The 20158-nt window shown below is 41.7% G+C and overlaps 1 protein-coding gene across 1 annotated transcript in view; it reads left to right on the forward strand.

Annotated features, from left to right (window-relative positions):
* LOC139296265 (retinal-specific phospholipid-transporting ATPase ABCA4-like) overlaps window positions 1-20158 on the forward strand; it is a 33303-nt gene that overhangs the window by 5605 nt on the left and 7540 nt on the right. The window contains exons 8-38 of the mRNA XM_070918637.1: window positions 2476-2713; window positions 3205-3344; window positions 3827-3943; window positions 4831-5028; window positions 6757-6962; window positions 7893-8069; window positions 8586-8808; window positions 9082-9303; window positions 9712-9916; window positions 10004-10096; window positions 10341-10547; window positions 11109-11286; window positions 11601-11732; window positions 12107-12246; window positions 12339-12476; window positions 12824-13005; window positions 13107-13212; window positions 13703-13908; window positions 14733-14787; window positions 15041-15100; window positions 15685-15857; window positions 16203-16327; window positions 16480-16578; window positions 17053-17334; window positions 17466-17498; window positions 17603-17708; window positions 17789-17863; window positions 18160-18329; window positions 19121-19298; window positions 19512-19627; window positions 19912-20059. Of these exons, the coding sequence (XP_070774738.1) occupies window positions 2476-2713; window positions 3205-3344; window positions 3827-3943; window positions 4831-5028; window positions 6757-6962; window positions 7893-8069; window positions 8586-8808; window positions 9082-9303; window positions 9712-9916; window positions 10004-10096; window positions 10341-10547; window positions 11109-11286; window positions 11601-11732; window positions 12107-12246; window positions 12339-12476; window positions 12824-13005; window positions 13107-13212; window positions 13703-13908; window positions 14733-14787; window positions 15041-15100; window positions 15685-15857; window positions 16203-16327; window positions 16480-16578; window positions 17053-17334; window positions 17466-17498; window positions 17603-17708; window positions 17789-17863; window positions 18160-18329; window positions 19121-19298; window positions 19512-19627; window positions 19912-20059 (4728 nt within the window). The remainder of the gene's footprint in view (window positions 1-2475; window positions 2714-3204; window positions 3345-3826; window positions 3944-4830; window positions 5029-6756; window positions 6963-7892; window positions 8070-8585; window positions 8809-9081; window positions 9304-9711; window positions 9917-10003; window positions 10097-10340; window positions 10548-11108; window positions 11287-11600; window positions 11733-12106; window positions 12247-12338; window positions 12477-12823; window positions 13006-13106; window positions 13213-13702; window positions 13909-14732; window positions 14788-15040; window positions 15101-15684; window positions 15858-16202; window positions 16328-16479; window positions 16579-17052; window positions 17335-17465; window positions 17499-17602; window positions 17709-17788; window positions 17864-18159; window positions 18330-19120; window positions 19299-19511; window positions 19628-19911; window positions 20060-20158) is intronic.

Consider the following 20158-nt stretch of genomic DNA (forward strand, 5'->3'; position numbering starts at 1 on the left):
TAGTAACATGCATTAATGGGATAAGAATGCGTACAGATGGAGAAGGAGAGGAGGAGAGAGGAGCTCAGTGCATCATGGGAAGTCTCCCGGCAGTCTAGGCCTATTGCAGCATAACAATGTGGAGTGTACGTGTGCGCCGATATGTCTTTGAAGGCTCACGTCATGTGTGAAAGGTCCATTCAGTAGATTTAGTAGATTCACGTACTGTACTTGAGTACAATTGAGGTGTTTGTACTTTATGTGAGTATTTCCATATTATGCAACTTGCCACTTCTACACCACTACATTTTAAAGGCAAATATTACCGGAGTTTATTAGTATTTTTACACTGCAGTATTGCTACTTTTACTAAATTAAAAAATGAATGCTTCTTCCACCGCTGTAGGAAATGATGAAAGCCATCTTTCACTATTTTCTGACCAAATGATTAATTGAGAAAATAATCAGCGTGTTAATCGATAATGAAATCATTGCAGTCCCATTTCAATCATATCAAATGATCTCCATCAGCAGTATTCATGGAATTGTAGATGATGTATAGAGGATGAATTTTCATTTTTTTTTTGAGCACTTCTTGTCCATGTTAGACAAATAAAGACGAGAATAGATTATAGAGGAGAATATACATATATATATATATATATATATATATATATAACCTTTCTAACACTTGAAAAAACACATTGAGGAACAGGTGTGCCAAGTTTACATCAAAAAATATAGAATATAACATAATAGAATGGACTGGAACAACAGTATATTAAAAAGATTTGAAATGGCCTGTCTGAACACTTGGTTTGTTATGTACTAATGCAGACAGACAGTACAAAGACAGACAGAATGACTGGGTTGGTGTCGTGTGTTTCGGCACGTTCACTGTTATGTCCCAGGGGGGTGGTGTATTCCATCATCACCTTAGCCAGGCTGTGGTGGGAGAGAGGGGAGAGAGGGGAGGGGGGTCGAGGGTGCGAGAGAGAGAGACAGAGAGAGAGACAGAGAGACATTCCTTTGAGGTGACACATCCTGTAGGTGGGACCTGCGCAACACCGTGGTGACAGAAAGGCGGGCCAAATGCTGTCATTACCCACCTCTCCTTCCTTTCAGCTTAGTGAGTGTGTGTTTGTGTGAAATGATAAATAAGAAAAGGGAGGAAAAGGGAGTGAGAGTGAAATAAGTCAGGGGTGTGTTTCAGCATGTGTCTTAGTGTGTGTGTGTGTGTGTGTGTGTGTGTGTGTGTGTTCACACGTGAAGGTTTGCCTTGAGTGGGGGACATAGAAAAGCAATGAGTCATTTTCATCCCTTACCTATTAAACCAGTTTGATTATCAGTGTTACGATGTAGTCTACATTTAAAACTGTAAGGGGATTATAGAGCTATGCTAATAAAGATGAAGGCTTATGAACAAATATAACTCCACTCAACCTAAAATCTGATCATCTACAGATTTGAAACAGTAATCTTCCAGGTTGATTTCATTATTATCTGATTATATCTTTGGAGCACTGTATTAGTATCCTCACCAACAAAATGACTCAAACTATTGGCAGCTTCCTCCCTATTTCTTTAGAAAGGAAATGATACGTATTGGGGAGAAATGCGCTTGTATGAAGCTATTTTTGTTCTATCAATAGGAGGATATTTAGTCCACCCTCAGACTATCCTCATCATGTGCCAAGAGGCATCTGTCCAACATGTTTGTTTATCTTTCAAACTATTGTTTTCTGGTGATGGTTTACGTATGCAATTCACACAGTATGAATGAATATGAAGGACATAAATATCCCAACAATCTGACAAAAGGTCAAATAGCTCAAAGCTAATTATTTACACTTTATAGCAATACTCAACATTCATTCATCCTGTCGGAGGTAGGATGATATTTGGCCCAGATTGGCAACACTGATGACCAGACATGAGTCAAAGAATATGAAAGTTAGGGTGACAACTAGTCTGGGTACCTCTGAGGGGGGCACGTCGCCTAGGTTTATTTTTACCCATGCTAGCCGCATTGTCGGTCTGTCAGTCGGTCCACCACTTTGGTCCAGACGGAAATATATACACACACATAGAGTATATATAGTATATATAACCAAATACTTTAAATTCATGATATGGCCATTAGCCTCAATTGTGTTTAATACTAATTAGCACATTTTAGCATGCTAACACACACAAGATGGTGAACATGGTACGTGCTAAACATCAGCATGGTAACATTGTCATTGTGAGCATGTTAGCATGCTGACATTAGCATTTACGGCCTCACAGAGCCGCTAGCAGGCTGTAGACTCTTAGTCCTGTTAGTTAAATATAGACTGTGGCTCCGTGTTAGCATTGTACCCTCGTTGTCAAGGTCTTGTCTTTGAATTTCAGCTCTGATGCTTTCTGTGTTGAATTATGTAATGTAGGTTTTAAAGCTTTATGTAGTTAACAGGTACGTTGACCACTGAGAGAATCTCTGTATGACTTTTACAGCTGATGGAGCGGGAGAGCTCTCAGGAGCTCCTGAAGGTGGTTTCCTCCCTGTTTCAAGCCGGGGGCCCCTCCTCATTCACCCAGCTGATGTCCAGCATGTCGAGCCTCTTCTGTGGGTACCCAGAGGGAGGCGGGTCCAGGGTCCTGTCCTTCAACTGGTATGAGGACAACAACTACAAGGTGTTCCTGGGGGTCAATGGCTCCAAGAGCCACAACTATGTCTATGACGACTCTACCAGTAAGTGACGAGGTGTTGAACCGTGTCTCAATTCTACAGTATAGTACAGGAAATTAGTGCACTTTACCTTTTAGCATAAGGATATGAGATACATTCATATTTACATGTATCTTATATTATTTTGTGTTTTAAAATGATGTCATTGTTTCTTTAAAACACATTCATAAACCCATTTGTGTTTGATAGTCTGACCCACACAAACCCCTTTTTTTAATGTTTTATTATGTTTTACTGTTTTGTTAGTTGTGTAATTATATTCAAAACCTGTTTGATAGTTATGAGTTTGCCGTAAGAGTCTAGAAATCTCCACCATGAAGCTGTTGGATAATCTTTGAGTGACTACTTTAGCATACATTGCTGTTATAACTTAATTGATGGCATCTGAGTGGTACCGAGTCTGGAGTGTTTGTCTGAGTCATTCAGTATGATTCGTTTATATCTCTGTTTCTTCTTCTTTAAACTCACTGTTTTTGAAATTCTTCTACCCTTAGCTCCCTTCTGCAACGCCCTGATGCAGACCCTGGAGTCCAACCCCGTCACGAAAATTGTGTGGAATTCAGTCAAGCCCCTGCTGATGGGAAAGATCCTGTACACCCCCGACTCCCCTGCCGTCCACAAGATATTAAAGAGTGTAAGAGAGACCACCTCCAGCCCGACCCCTCACCTCTCTCTCTCTGCTCACTTTTTCCTCTCCTTCTTCATTTCTTTCACCCCTCTCGGTATCTGTTTGCGTGAGTCCAAACTCCCACCCTTCTTAGGAATGAGCTGACTATCGAAGCAAAGGAGGGCGGAGGGATAGGGGGGCAATCTGCTGCAGCGTGAGGGGAAGGGAAGAGGAGGGGAGAATTAAACAATAAACTGAATGTGAGGTTGCAGCAATGAAAGGAAAAACAGTCTGTCACATCTCATTCAGTGGTCTGAAGTTTAGCAACCTGCTCTGGAAAAGAAAATTACCTAATGTGATTGTAGACCTGTTTATTACCTGTGTTGTTTGAAGAGTATCGCAGTTTACAGCTTCGATAATTGTCTGAAACTATTTTAACACAATAGAAAGATCTTGTGTAATGTGTGTGTGTGTGTGTGTGTGTGTGTGTGTGTGTGTGTGTTTTGCAGGCCAACACAACATTCGAGGAGTTAGAGAGGTTGCAGAACATGGCCAAGGCCTGGGAGGAATTGGGGCCTCAGCTCTGGGCTTTCTTCCACAACAGTGTCCAGATGAACATGATCAGGGTGTGAATGCAGCACATACACACAGATGCAGTCATACTTGTACACTCGTTTGTGCACACCTGCAAACACTAATTCTCATCGAATACTGATGCACTATACATATCCAACAAAAGTGCCACCACCAGTACATTTGAAAGTATATAAAGTGTAGTATTATGCTCAAATTAAAAAGAACATACGAGTACAATAGCAGAATAATCCTTAATTACAATATAACTACCGTTAGAAGCAACCATAAGATAACAACATAAGATAAATACTGTTGTTATTTATCTTATCTTATTTTTTTTATTTTATTTTTATTTTTATTCTTATTCTTATTTTAGCTTTTATATTCTACTTATTTGTTATCAAAACAATAGCACCTTCAGACCACAGCAAATTCCTTGTAATGTATGTTACTTGGCAATAAACAGTTTCTGAACCAATAAGCAGAGGTATGGACACCAATCCATGAGATGGATTTAGGACAAATTCGAGCCACGAATTTGATAAACTTGTGCAACTTGACTTTGACAAAACAGAAGAGTCTGGTGTCTGGTGCAGTGCATTTAAAGACTGCAGACAAACTACCCAGCTAGCTGGTTGCACTCACCATGTTGGGTCACTCATCCAATCAGGATGGAGAGTTTGCCAACAGCAGTTTCCAGACAATCAGCATTCAGTTTGAACATGCAATACTCCTCTAAAACATGGTGTCTGACATTTTGAAATTGCATTAAATTTGGTGAAAATTGATTATATTTATGACCTGGAACCCAAAGTTAGTGATGATTTATGGGTATTTTTCATATTACGTAATATACTATGCAGCCAACTAAACTTCTTGCATATGTCATACATTCATATTACAAACAGCAACTATACGTCCGTCTCAATCACTGCAGGACACTCTGAGAAACCCGACAGTGATGAGCTTCATGGACGACAGTCTGGAGGACACTGACTTTACCACCAAAGACATTCTTAACTTCATGTACAACGGTCCAGAGGAAGAGAGGAAGGCGGGCATGCCCAACTTTGACTGGAGGAACATTTTTAACCTCACCGACCAGATCATACGCATGTTCAACCAGTATGGAGAGGTAAGAAACACAAATGAGTCTATCTAGTCACTCTTTTCCCTCAGAATCATATTTTTTTCCCCCTACTGATCCCTATTTGCCAAATGTTGCACATTCCCAGGACTAGGTGTTTTTGTAAGACCAGCTCTCAGTTCTCCAGACAGGTGCATCAGTCTTCCTGGTCTGCTCCCAGGAGATTGCAGCATGGCCCCTTTGAAAGAGAGCAGGCCACTTAGCGCGGCTATAGAGCCGCTCTCCCGTCCACTAGGCTGAAAGGTGGGGAAAACAAGCCTGCTGTCACCCCCCTCCTTTGCTTCCATTGTGGAGCCTGTGATAAAGTGGAGAGTAGGTGGGAGTGAGTCACCCCCCCCCCCCCCGATGAGCTCAATGCTGTTTTAGTGTATGGCCCCGCATTGAAACAGACCCTTGCGCCTGTGAAATAAAAGAGGGCAAATCACTCTATCCATCCTTCACGCCTTCCCTCTCTCCTCCCTCGTCTGATTTAAAGGGGGCAGGGGTTGCGGTTTTGCAGAGAGCCCTATCAGTGCAGGCGTCTCAATCTGTCCTTTGTCTCCAAGTTCAGCGTTGAGACCCTTCAGAGCCCCACAAACAAACCCTGGCTGTTTAGCCAATTAGATATAGCTGTCAGCTAGCATTGGGCCATAGGATAGCTGCTGCAGTTAGCATTAGGTCCTCTCACTCTGTCAGGGGTGTGTTTCTCACACTGAAATCCCGTTGGAACATGTGTATCAGTGAGGGTCTTTCTTCTCAGCCCATCTCTGAGTGAATATTATTGTGTCGTGAATGTATGGTCCCATAAGGATGAATAGGAAGTGGTCTCTCGTCTTTCTTTGAGCGCTCTCAGGGTATTGTACAGTAACGTGAATGGAGACATTAGACACGGTGTACACAGGGGTGTGTGTGTATGTGTGTGTGTGTGTGTGTGTGTGGGGGGGGGGGGGGGGGGTTAGAGAGCAGCGTGTTTGTATTTGTGCTGGGTGGGAGTTTCACATGGAAATACGCGTGTTTCATAGAGAGAGGTGCATGGTTGAATACATGTGTGTATGTTTCTGCATGTGTGAGTGCAGGCATGTGCTTTCCTGCATGTACGTGTGTGTTTGTGTCTGTTGCTGCAGAATGAATGTAGTAGCTCAGATTCTCCAATGTCACCAGATCGCCTGAGTGAAAGATGGATCTGTTAAGAGTGAATGGAAGTTCACATAACTACAAACAGTCTACTAGGACAGGGTATCATTTGAGATTTTTCTTGTGCCAGTACAATACAGACCCAAAATCCCCAAACCATAATATGAGGAATATAAACATGTTTTTCGCGCAACACAAGCAGATACTTTCTCTTTTTTTCTCGTTGGTCTCTTTGGTTCTTGTGTGAAATGTAATTCTTAGCAATGTTTAATTAATAATAAATTGCTGGCCACAAAAAAACAAGCAGCCATAAGAACTTTGGCTAAATAAATTAGTCTAAAATTTAGGATTTAGTTCAGGAAATATCTGGTCAAAAAAGTAAGCAAGACTAATAACCTGACCGAGCATTCAATGCTTTGTCAGTGGTTTCCACACAGAGCAAATGCAACATGCACCTAATCTGATACACAATTAGACCTGGACACACACACACACACACACACGCACACACACAAGGCCATTCATAATACATGAACACACATACATGCAATGTAACTACTGTAGCATACAACATCTTCCCACCCTTTTCTCCCCTGATTATAGTGCATCAATCTGGATAAGTTTGTGGGTTACACGGATGAGTCCCAGATGACCCATCAGGCCTTGTACCTGCTGGAGGAGAACAAGTTTTGGGCCGGCGTCGTCTTCAAGGACATGTATCCCTGGACCACAAGCGTACCCCCGCATGTCAAGTACAAGATCCGCATGGACATTGACGCAGTGGAGCGCACCAACAAGATCAAAGACAGGTCAGCAGCAGCTGTGTGGGATGTTTTGTTAAGTTGTATACGTCTATGATTTTAACCCCAGATTGTTTCATTTGAGTAATTGTAAACCTGAAAAGGTAAAACAGTCATGTCTTTCACAAGAAAAAAGTCAAAGAAAAATGAATGTATTTTGTGTAGCAGAACATGTTTTCAGTAAATTGTGCTGTGACCACTCAGATCTATCTTGCAACCCCTTGGACAGATAAGGTCCCTAGTTTCCAAACCACTGGTGGCAGCTAATTTATCTCACAGAAAATAAGAGTGTAAACGTTTTATTAGCAAAGAAAAAAAAATACATACACATGGGTTGAGTGTGATCCAACCAGTAACGTTTAAACCGCCAAATCACCCTGACAACCTACCGTTCCTTCTTTTCTTTACGTCGTCGTATTAATGAGGCAATTTATATGGATTTGTCACATTCCTCAAAGGAGGAAAAGAAAAACCTATCCAGGTGGCCTCAATGTGTTTGAGTCCCTTGGTGGTTGCATATTAGCTCGATACCTGCCCTTTCATGCATGTGAGGCTCTCACATACTTTCCCTTTGATCACCCATTTATAAACAGACAGTATGTCAACAGCCCCAGGGGTGAACACTCAGTTTTAGCTGTTCACGGTGCACCAACACGCTGTAATGGCCCAGTGGGAGTCCTGCCTCCATACAATTGAATAATCAGATTGTAAGAGGGCTTTGGCTCGGACTTATCCGCTTAAGTAAAAGCAGTGTACATGTGTGTGTGTGTGCGTGTGGCTTTAGAGACTTTGGCTTGTTTTGTTATTACAACATTTTGAATGGAGACAATTTTATACAGCAAAAAAAAGATTCAATTAAATGTTTGTTTAACCATTTGTGTGATGAATGATCTAGTGGCCACCTCTGTCATTTCATTCACTCTCCGTATCCTCGTTCAGGTACTGGGACCCCGGCCCCAGAGCGGACCCCATGGAGGACCAGAGGTACATCTGGGGAGGCTTCGCCTACCTGCAGGACATGATTGAACATGGCATCATCAAGCTTCACACAGGCACCGACTGGCCGCTCGGGGTCTACATCCAACAGATGCCATATCCGTGCTACGTAGATGACCTGTGAGTAAAACGGTCACTTCATGCACCAGCACATCGTTCACATGGTGGATGCTTTATTTCCATTACTTTCATCTGATATGTGCTCTTTTTTGTTTGAATATATATTGAGTTGTTACGTAAATTACATGAAATTGTCTGTGCATGTGAAGCTATAATTTATTGATAAACGTATTGATTGACTCTCTAAATCACTGATCAGCTTCTACTACCGATTTGTTGGCTGATTGATTGTGCGAGTAATGGAATTTCAGTGTCATCCTCTCAAAATGCCATCCAGCCCAATCAAGACACATCAGTACATCCTCAAAGAACTTAAGTTACCAGGCAAACAAATCTTCTCACTAAACGAGACCAGCAGTAACTGAAATAATTTCAGAGGTTAATATTCCTGTATATTTATATTGAGAACGACAGCAGGTCATCAAAAACAGATTTTCCATGGGTTAAATGAGGTTTATCAGGGCAGTTTTGGGGTTGCTTCCTTACTCACCCTCCTCTTCGCCTCTTCTCCTCCAGCTTCATGATCACTCTGAACCGCTGCTTCCCCTTGTTCATGGTGCTGGCCTGGATCTACTCTGTGTCCATGACCGTGAAGGGCATTGTGCTGGAGAAGGAGCTGCGCCTCAAGGAGACCCTCAAAGCCATGGGGGTCGACAACGGAGTCATTTGGTACACGTGCTTCATCGACAGCTTCATCATGATGACTGGGAGCACGGCGCTGCTCACCTCCATCATCATGGTGAGAAAACAGGGGGAGTAGGACAGAGAAGGTGAAAGCAGGAGGCCATTTTGATTGAGAAACTAGGGTAAAGTTGTGTTTGCTGGTTTGGAGGGTTCATGTTTTGTAGAGTGTAATGGCGCCCTCTTGTGGATGATCTTAAAAAGCTATATTTATGGAGAGAAAGGTTTTTCTCAGTCATTGGTTGCACTGGCCCTGTGTTTGTTTACAGCTGTGTAAAGTGAAAATCTCCTCAACCTTATCACACATTATACATCTTTCTTTTCCTTTCAGGGTGGAAAGGTGCTGAATTACAGCAACCCCATCCTCGTCTTCTTTTTCCTGCTGACTTTCACTGTCGCCACCATCATGCAGTGCTTCTTGATGAGTGTGTTCTTCAACAAGGCCAACCTGGCAGCTGCCTGCAGCGGCATCATCTACTTCACCCTCTATCTGCCGCACATCCTCTGCTTTGCCTGGCAGGACCGCATCACCAAGAACATGAAGTTGGCTGCTGTATGTCTATTTTTTTTTTTTTGTGTAACGTAGTTTACATATGCAGAAAAAAAACGCATAGATGCTGTTCAAGCACAAGCATCGCAAGTGTAGTGAGTGTTAAATCCAATTTCCTGTCTTTAAGGGAGTTCACACATTATAAAACATCATTAAAAAACAAACTTAAAAAATATCTTAACAACAGTACAGACAAGAAAGATAACTGATTGTGTATAATTGTTTGAACAAATGTTGCCCTGGACATGTACGTTTGCTACAAATGTACATGTAAAGGTGTTTTCATCATCATCATCATCATTGATAAATTGAATCTTGAGACATTTAATTTGACTGTAACATTTCTTTATGTGGATATTCTGCACCTCTTGTCCCCAAACCAATAATTCATGCATCTCCCTGCTTCTCTAGAGCTTGTTGTCTCCAGTGGCCTTTGGCTTCGGGACAGAGTACCTGTCGCGGTACGAGGAGCAGGGTTTGGGTCTGCAGTGGGACAACATCCAGACTAGCCCGTTAGAGAAAGACACCTACTCCTTCCTCACCTCCATCCTCATGATGGTGTTTGACGCTGTCCTCTACGCCGTCCTGGCCTGGTATCTGGACAATGTCTTCCCAGGTTGGGCTGCTAATATACTGTATGATTTACTTTATAGGTACTATAAGTTTACTACACTGAGAATTATATCACATTTCTGCTTCACAGGACAGTATGGCATTGGTCGACCATTCTACTTCCCATTCCAGCCCTCGTACTGGCAAAGTCCTGCACCGTCACACACAGAAATGGCTGATCAAGGTTAGTATCACTGACTCATAACTGAGGAGCAGTCCAGTGACTGGAGGTTTGTTGCTTTACTCAGTTCTTTCCCATATAAGCCATGTTACTGCAGGTTGAGAGTGTGCAGCATCCCCTCTGCCAAGAGATGAACATTTCACACTGATGGCATTAACATGCTAGAAACACTGTTACCATCACTAGCAAAATACATGTGCATACCCATTGTAGTCAACTGTGAGAGACTGTGATTTGTCTTCTTCAGATCCTGAGAAACCTGAACCAGACAACATGGAGAAGGATGTTGAGAACATGGACACGCCAGAAACATACACCTGTAATGGTTCAGCCACCAGGAAAGCCTGTAAGCACCAAAGTAAGAGGGATCGCCTGGAGAGAGAGAGGGAGCTGCTGAGGCGACAAGGGGAGACTCCGAACCAGGAGGAGGAGTGTCAGGACTCAGGGATGGAAGGTGAGGACACAAATACAGAACTGCAGCTGAGGAGCCAGCAGTAACTGAGGGACTGACTGGAGATTGGAAACTGAAGCCAAACTGCATGTAGTGAACACTCTGAGGACATCTGGTGGACAGGCAGGGAAACACACAACATCTGGCTCTGCAAGACAGAAAGGGAATAGCACAGTGTCGAGGGAATACTAAAGAGGAAAAACAAAGAAAAGGTGTGGCTGCAGCCATACTCGTGATGATTCAGAGGTGTAACTAAGTGTTGCTAGGGAGACTGTGAAAATTTGCAGTTGTGCATTACGGCATCAATACATGTTTGCAAGAGTAGAGTCAGACGTGATAAAATCTTCAAACCTGTTTATTGTTGATTGTAACAGGCCTCAGTTAAGCAAGTGAAAGGAAGTGAAAGGAATATTTAATGGCATTTGATATTCTAGCAACGTGAAATACACTAAAACATGTGGTTTTTGACAATTGAGAGCAAAGGTACTGTGATATCCATTATATGATCTAAAATTATATAATTCTTCGGTTTAAGTGTCTTTTTGGGTCTCTTTTCCCATGCAGGTCAGTTGTTCTTTGAGCCTGACCCCCTGGGCCTGGTAATGGGGGTGCAGATTCAGGACCTGGTGAAGGTGTTTGACGGAAGCTCCCGTCCAGCTGTCAACTGTCTCAACATCAATTTCTATGAAAGCCAGATCACATCCTTCTTGGGACACAACGGGGCTGGAAAGACCACCACTATGTAAGCTGAAACCAGATTTAACAAGTTGCAAATACCTTTAATTACAAATCTCAGTAAAAGTTCTGTCTCAAAAGATGTAAACTCAGATGATCTGATTAGAATTAGATTGAAAAAGCTCAGAAGAGGAAGTTTCATGAAGGCTCAGAGGTTAATATATTTATAAATTGTACCACGTTTAAACAGTTTTTACATGCAAGGTTTTCATATTACTTTTAAATTGGCTGTTTTTCTTAAAGACACTATTGTATAGCCTTTATAGCCTTTTCTGGCAACTGTCATGGTATTGGTATCGTATGTTCTTCTGCTCTGTCCAGGTCCATCCTGACTGGCCTGTTCCCTCCTACGTCTGGCACGGCCTACATAAATGGAAGAGACATTCGGACAGACATGGACATCATCCGCTCCTCCATGGGGATGTGTCCTCAGTACAACATCCTCTTCAAACAGTGAGTTACATTACAGAAGCTGCTGGCAGGACTGGAGTTAGTTCAGTGCGAATATGCATTGAAAGTTAAAAAAAAAAGTGTTTGCAGGATATACAGCAAAAAAGAGCTGAATAAAAGAGGATGGGTTTATGTTGAAGTTGTTAAAAGTTTCTAACTGAACTTTGAACGTTTAGAAGGTCTTCAGTTGTGATGAAATGAGGAACAGACTGTTAAAATCAATGCACATTCTTCAAAAATCAAAAGCATTCGGTTTGACAGCAGTTACTGATTTACTTCCTCGTCCAGACTTCACGCCGTTAAAAAACTGACAACACAACAATTTTCACTCTTAATCTGTAAAGCTGTTTATCACCGCCGCCATGTTTTTGTTCCAGTCTCACAGTGGAGGAGCACATCCTTTTCTACTCACTGCTGAAGGGTCGTACGCAGGCGGAGGCGGAGAGGGAGGTTGAGGACATGCTGGTGGACCTTGGGCTGCCTCACAAGAGAGACGACGAGGCTCAGTGCCTCTCAGGTGGACCTCTTGTTTCTCCATGTTTGTGATTTGTGTATGATTGTGAGTGTTTCGTTCCTGCACTGAACTGTTCCCTCTCACACACTCTACAGGCGGCATGCAGAGGAAACTGTCTGTTGCCATGGCGTTTGTTGGCGGATCAAAGGTCGTGATTCTGGACGAACCCACCTCGGGAGTGGACCCCTATTCCAGGAGATCCATTTGGGACCTCTTGCTGAAATACAGGACTGGTAAATATGTCTCATTTAACCCTTTAAGCTCCACATTTTAGCCCTCCAGGCCAACATTTGATTCTAAAACGCACATTTTACCCCGATGTCCACTTTTTACTGATACACTGAAGACACTGAAGAATGAAACCAAATCTTTTGCAGCTTTACAGCTCTCCTGAGGCACTTGAATTAAGTAGTGAACTGATCAAACGGAAAAATTCAGCTACAAAAAGCAAAAATTGCCATCATAAAATCAATAATCTGCCGGCAATGGCACTTAATATAAAGTTACAATAACTTCTTTGTTCGTCTAGAATGGGCTGAAGTGTTCCTCCTAAAAAAGTAAAAGTTTGACCCTTGTGCAGGCCGGACAGTGATTCTGTCCACTCATCACATGGACGAGGCCGACCTGCTGAGTGACCGCATCGCCATCATCTCCAAAGGGCAACTCCACTGTTGCGGGTCCCCCCTCTTCCTCAAGAACTGCTTTGGAGTTGGTTTCTATTTGACGCTCGTACGGCGGATAAGGGATCTGAAGAAGAAGGAGGTAAGGTTTACCTTACCAGACACACGAAAGATAAAGCCTGCTTTTCTTTAAAGTTTCAGTTGAGCTGTTAAAGGTGCTCTTGTCTCTGCTGTTTCCATCAGAATGACTGCGACTGTGCCTCAGACTGCTCCTGTTCCTGCTCCATCTGCACCAAATACAAAGATCAGTCTCAGAACCAGTCCCAGCATCTAGACAGGGTTCTGGACGGTAAGTGTATACTGTATATTTACTTTTTAGCTACTCCTCCTCTGTTGTACTTCTTTCTTACTGAGGAGCAACTTGAGATTTAGACCCTGTGAGTGACAGCATTTTGGCTTGACCGTTACTTCTTCCAAGGCAGGGTTAACACTTAATTTTCTGGTTATGGTTAGATCCTCTATTCTCATGACTGGCCCACTTATCAAGTTGTAAAACAGATACAGTCGCAGAACACACTATTGTTTCACATTTATAATTTAGTGGTGATATTGACCCACGTGCCTTTTCCTCCTAATTCTGCCGGGGGAGGCCGTGCTTCAGATGCAATGATTCAAGCACAAATTCACTCATGCATTGAATAATAATGTTGGTCTTTTGTTTTTGGCATAATTAGCAGTTTCCCTTCTTTTGTGCTTTTTTTCTTGATTTCTTCTATTTTGGGAACACTTTAGTCTTAACTACCATCTCCATAAATGATGATCTTGTGTCTTCTTCCCAGGGGACATAGACAGCATCACTGGTCTCATCCACCACCACGTCCCTGAAGCCAAGCTGATCGAGATGATTGGCCAGGAGTTGACCTATCTGCTCCCCAATAAGGGCTTCAAACATCGGGCGTATGCCAGCCTGTTTAGGGAGCTGGAGGAGACGCTTGCCGACATGGGCCTCAGCAGCTTTGGCATCTCTGATACATCCCTGGAGGAGGTAGGGCTTTAATGCTGCATTCACAGCGCATCCAAAAGATGGTAAATAAGAGCTTCCAGAATATATCATCAGCTTTCAACTTGGGAGGTTTGGATTTTAAGATAAACCCTGATTATTCCGCTTTATGAATTCTGATGTTATCAACAAGAAAACACCTACAGTGGGGTAAAAACTTGATAACAATAAATAATAACCACCTCTTGAATATTTTTTCAGCGGATGACTCTACAGTCTTTGATTTGGTGTTAAACATCACCTACTGTAAACTGCAAAAACTCTGCAAAATTAATTTTCCCTATTGTTGTGTCCTTAAAATCTTGTTTTCTCAAAGAAAGTGAAAGATTGTGCTTCTACAATAAGATTATTTCAGCATGTTTCCATACAGATCCATTTGTTAAAGAATGTCTGTGGCTATGATGAACAGCAACATCCTGGTTTGAATCTGACGGGGGACCTTTGTTGCATCTCTCTCCCTCATTTCTATTGCTGTCTAATAAAGGCATGAAATGGCAAATAAGAAAATTTCCTGTAGATGAGAGTATCTTGACACAATACATAATTAGGCAGGTTACTGCAGTAAAATCAAGAAAAAACAAGTCAAAACCAGTACAATAGACCAATTTGCGAAATGAGAATTTTTGCTGTGTAAAACAAGTTCATACTGTCTGTATGAGATGGCAGCATTTGTCCTGAATACATTTCTGGTTATGTTTCTTAACAGAATCTTTAATCGGAAAATGAATTTACCTCTGAACTTAAAGGAAGAACTATTTAATGCGTGAAAAGTTTAGAAAGTTGTGTGAAGTTTCTTCTTTTCTTTCCAGATATTCATAAAGGTCACTGCAGATGGAGAAGCAGCGAATAATGCCACCACTCCTGGTAAATACCACCACTCATATTCAGCATGGCCTTTTCCTGGAATTGAATTTCTGACCCGTTGCCCCGTCTCTCTAACACGTTGTTCATCCAATTGCCTCACACCTGTTTTTATTATTGTTCTGAATTCCCTAACTCTAACATTAGCTACTTGTCTAGTGTTTATATGTGGTGTGATGCATCATTTGTCAGTTTTAACCCTTTAGTTGTGTGTGTGTGTGTGTTTTGTGTCTCACCCGTGTCCTCCCACCTCTAGAACAATGGATGTTACAGCGGAAAAATAACGGCAACAAAGTTGATGAAGAGGGTGATGAAGGTTAGAGACTTCCAACAGAATTCTGGCAATTTAAGCTTTATTTTATTGAATCTGCTGGACTTGGCTGTTATTTAACATTAAAGTTTTTTTTTTTTTGACCAGGTATGTGGGGTTTATCACATGTGGACAATTTGGATGTTGTCCTGTAAAGTGTCTTCACAGAAAAGTGCTGTATTCTGATACTAAAATTCTTTTCTGTGACCATTTTAATGGCAATAATTATGGTAAGCCTCACATATCTGGAACTCCCAGCAGGAATTCAGAGCAGATGCTCTGCATGTACGGTTGAAAATAAAGCAGGGATGATCTTTACTTCGACCAGTTTTGCTGCTTGCTTGTTCTTTTCTAGCACAGCACTGCTTTAAATTCAAATTCATACATTTACTCACATTTATAATTTTTCCGCTGCATAGAAAAAATCAGAAACCTCAGATGAGTTTAGGGGCCTCGCTCAGTGGGATCTCAGCAGTCTGACGGCTGATCCCAAACCTGCTTCTCCAACTTGCTACCGCTGCCTCTTTAGCAAATGCTTTGTCCTCTGTAGATATTTAATGTACAGTACTTACTGTATGTTTCCTTCACAGAACATAATGGTGAGATGCAGACTAACGGCATTTCCCATGGTGCGTCAGACAGCAGTGCTGGAAAGGGCTCCAGGCAGGTGAAAGGGGGCGCTCTGATCCTGAAGCAGTTCCACGCGCTGCTAGTGAAGAGGTTTCACCACGCCATAAGAAGCCAGAAAGACTTCCTGGCACAGGTACAGGGCTACAGTGTTCACATTAAGTTTGGACAGCTGGATTATGTGATGTGGACTGATGGTAGACTGCAAGGTGTGAATAATTGTAATCTGCTCTGGGTAGCTGCATGTTTAAGTGCCAGGATGTTTTTGACACATATAATATTAAAATCCAATGAGGAAAAACCTTTGCATTGTTTTTATTGATCTATTAAATATGTTATAAAATCTAGTGGAAAACATAATGCATAGGCAAATATGTGAGTTTACAACTATGTATTTTTTTTTGATGGTTTAAACTGTTTATGACGGACACTTATACGTCAGAGTGTCTTGACTTGCTTTCTTGTATTTTGGGGATTTCAGATCGTCCTTCCTGCCAGTTTTGTGCTGATAGCTCTGATCTTCACCATGATCGTCCCTCCGTTTGGAGAGTATCCAAGTCTGACTCTGACCCCCTGGATGTACGGACAACAGTTCACCTTCTTCAGGTCGGACCTCATGACAAACACTGTCAAACGGCAATTCTACAAGACACTAGCTTTAGATATGTATCACATAAACACTGGTTATATTGCTTATATTTCTTCAGTCAGTGGCTTTAACTTGATTTTCTTCTTTACATTTTCTCATCTTTATTTAGTAACGAGCAACCATTTGACCCCAAAATGAAACGCTTCACAGAGCGCTTACTGAACAGACCGGGCATGGGGACTCGCTGCATGGAAGGAGAACCACTAGGGTGAGTATCAGGACTATCGATAGGACAGGACAGGACAGGACAGGGCAGGACAGGACAGGACAGGGCAGGACCACTGCACAAGTACATCTAGTTTGAATATCTCTCACATTATCATTAAGGCATCACATATATGATCATATCATCAAGGTATGATCCATGTTCAAAGACTGTTATATCAATATTATTAATCCCATCTTCTTCAATAACATTTTTAAAGTCATCAGTCGGCATCAGAATTACTCACCAGGTAGAATGAATTTACAAGAATTACTAATGCAGAGACACATGCTGACCAATAATTTGCTTGTAACAAGAGTATACAAACACACGATACAAGGTCTCGTTTTCAGTAAAAGTTGACAGAAACAAGACATTTAATAAATGATATGATCCCCAAATCATAGATTCATTCATATTGCATCTGCATGCTGATTCATTTTACCTTTGTGGATTTCTCCACTTGTCTCCCTACAGAATGCCGTGTAGTAACAGCACATCAGAGTGGGAGAATCCTGACGTCTCTCCTCTGGTCAGCAACATCCTACAGAGTCCTGAGTGGACCCAGAGGAACCCGTCTCCTTCCTGCCAGTGCAGCTCCAGTAAGAAGCTTACCATGATGCCCATCTGTCCCATCGGAGCAGGAGGCCTGCCCCCTCGCCAACGAATAGAGGCCACGGGAGACACGATGCTGGACCTGACGGACAGGAACATCTCGGACTTCCTGGTCAAAACCTACCCGAGCCTCATCAGAGCCAGGTAGCTTTAAATGTAGTTTACATCTGCATTAAAATACAAGCGTGTTCATTGTTCTGTAAATCATTTAATTTGATCACTTTTTCAAATATTTACCTCTCTGCTTGATTTAAATTCTGAATTTCATCCCACAGTTTGAAGAGCAAATACTGGGTGAATGAACAAAGGTAATAATTTGCGCTTTATTGCTGCAAGTCTCTTTCCGTCAGTCTTCGTCTCCCTCTTGCGTAGTTGATTTGGGACAATGAGTGTAAATATTCTCTGTCCTCAGATATGGAGGTCTCTCAGTAGGAGGACAGCTTCCCATCCTGGACGTCAACCCCGAAGACATCCAGAATGTTTTCCATCAACTGGGACAGATGCTCAACATCACAGCGGTACTCACTGTTCTTTTTGTTCATGGGAAAAGTTCGTAAAGTCCATCAAGTCAGTTTAAAATGAGCCTTTTCTTTCACAGGGTTACTATTCTGGACTTGCCCTGAGGGACATTGGTCCATTCTTACGATACATGGAGAGTGAATTCAATATAAAGGTGGGTGTGGCATAGATACAGGAGCGGGTTTGATGTGCAAACACTCATCGTCGCTGGTCTGATGTCTGCCGCCGGCGCTTTGCTTTCATATTATAAACTTTTCAATTGAAAGTCTGTGTTATTGCAAGGACGTTGACTGATAGCTTAAGTGCTTACTTTCATAGCTTTTCTTCCTACTTAACTTAATGAAGGTTTTTATATAAGGAAGGTCAGCTTTAGAGTTCCTGTATTGTAGATCAGGAAAACAATTATCAGAAGCTTGCGAGATGTGTTCAGTTAACAGTCCTCTCTGTCAGGTATGGTACAACAACAAAGGCTGGCACGCCGTGGTGGCCTTCATGAATGTGGCCAATAACGCCATTCTGCGGGCCTTCCTACCTCCATCCGCCAAACCTGTCGAGTTTGGCATCACCGCCATCAACCACCCTCTGAACCTCACCAAAGAGCAGCTTTCCGAAGTCACAGTGTGAGTGTTACTTTTTATATATCTATAAATATCTATCTATCCATCTATCTAGTCGTTTGCGCATTAAAGAATACAATTATTCTAAAAGATTTGTACACAAAGAGATTTACATATGTACAAACACACTTTTGCCTACATGTACTTAGATATACATGAATTTAAAGTAAATAAAAGGAGAGGTGCAGGAGAGGAAGGAAACTCAAAGCAAGAAAAAGAGAATTATATTAAATAAAAATAAGGAAATCTATATAACAATTATTTCTCATTCCAGTAGTCTGACAGTCAACACTGTATACTCCAACAGACTACATTTTATACTCACAAGAGTATAGTATTCTATAGTATAGTATAGTATAGTATTTTTTAGCAGTGTATTGTTTGGGTTTAGTGTTGTAAAAAGAATTTTGTTTTATTATTAGTATTGAATACTCCCGCTGCTCTTACTTTTACAATTTAATACCAGTTTCCCATTTTCTTTAAAGAAACTGATAAACATAAATCTGGATCGTTATTAGAAACAAGTTTCCTTGACGGTATCTGAAGATGAATTAAAGTAGATTATAGATCTGATTTTGTTTTTATATCTTTGGAAGAAAGCTCCACCTGAGCCTACATGTGCAAATTACTGTCTCAATTGTATTTGTTACCAAGTGTTATTTTTTATATAGATATTTTTCTGTAATGGCTCCTTCTTTAGTAAATTCTCTCAATCTCATTTGTCTAATTTTTCATTAACGTTTCATTCCCAGACCAGAATGTCCTGTACAGACTTTATCTGCTTCTTCCTCCAGGTTGACCACCTCAGTGGACGCCGTGGTGGCGATCTGTGTTATTTTCGCCATGTCCTTCATCCCTGCCAGCTTTGTCCTCTACCTCATCCAGGAGCGTGTGACCAAGGCCAAGCACCTGCAGTTTGTCAGCGGGGTCAGCCCTTTAGTGTACTGGGTGGCCAACTTCTTCTGGGACATGGTAAGTCAATATAAAATGTGCATCCTCAATGTTGAATTTAAAGCAATAAAACATTTATTTACATGTTTACATCATATTAGTGGATAGAAACTCAACTTCAAGCAGATAAATGTTGTGGATTGTTCCTTTCAGTGAATTTGTATCAGGTTATTTTTGTATAAAAATTGATTTTTCCATTCATTATCTCATGTGAATGCTTTATTTCTCCCTTAGGTTAACTACACTCTCAGCGCTGCAATGGTGGTTGGCATTTTCATGGCTTTTGACAAAAAGTGTTACACATCACCGTCCAACCTGCCAGCACTAATAGCTCTGCTTCTACTGTACGGGTAAGGCTTTGCTTAGTTTCATTTGGTTCAGTTTTGTTTTTCACTTATATGAACAATAAAACACAAAGGGGATATCAAAAGGAAACAGAGATTGTGCAGGTGAGTTAGTGTTTTAGTGTGAGAGCACCCACAGGGCCTTATTAGGAGATCTCACTTCTAAAAATACAAGGAACTGGATAACAACCCTGTTCAACAACAAGGACATTCAAAATGCATAAATGACATGAAAGGGATGTGAAAAAAATTGAAATATTTCTCTTTTCTGTGGCTGCGCTGTCTTACAGGTGGTCAGTGACACCCATGATGTATCCCATGTCCTACATATTCAACATCCCAAGTACTGCATATGTGTCCCTGTCCTGCATCAACCTGTTCATCGGCATCAACAGCAGTGCCATCACCTTCATCCTGGAGCTTTTTGAAAACAACAGGGTAAGGACATATGGATTGTAAAATATTGCTAAACCCCCCCCCCCAAAAAAAACTCACCTTTCAACACATAGCTGAGACGATTCATTTCTACTAACATTA

Source organism: Enoplosus armatus, chromosome 14 (genome assembly GCF_043641665.1).
Source record: "Enoplosus armatus isolate fEnoArm2 chromosome 14, fEnoArm2.hap1, whole genome shotgun sequence".
Lineage (NCBI taxonomy): Eukaryota > Metazoa > Chordata > Actinopteri > Centrarchiformes > Enoplosidae > Enoplosus > Enoplosus armatus.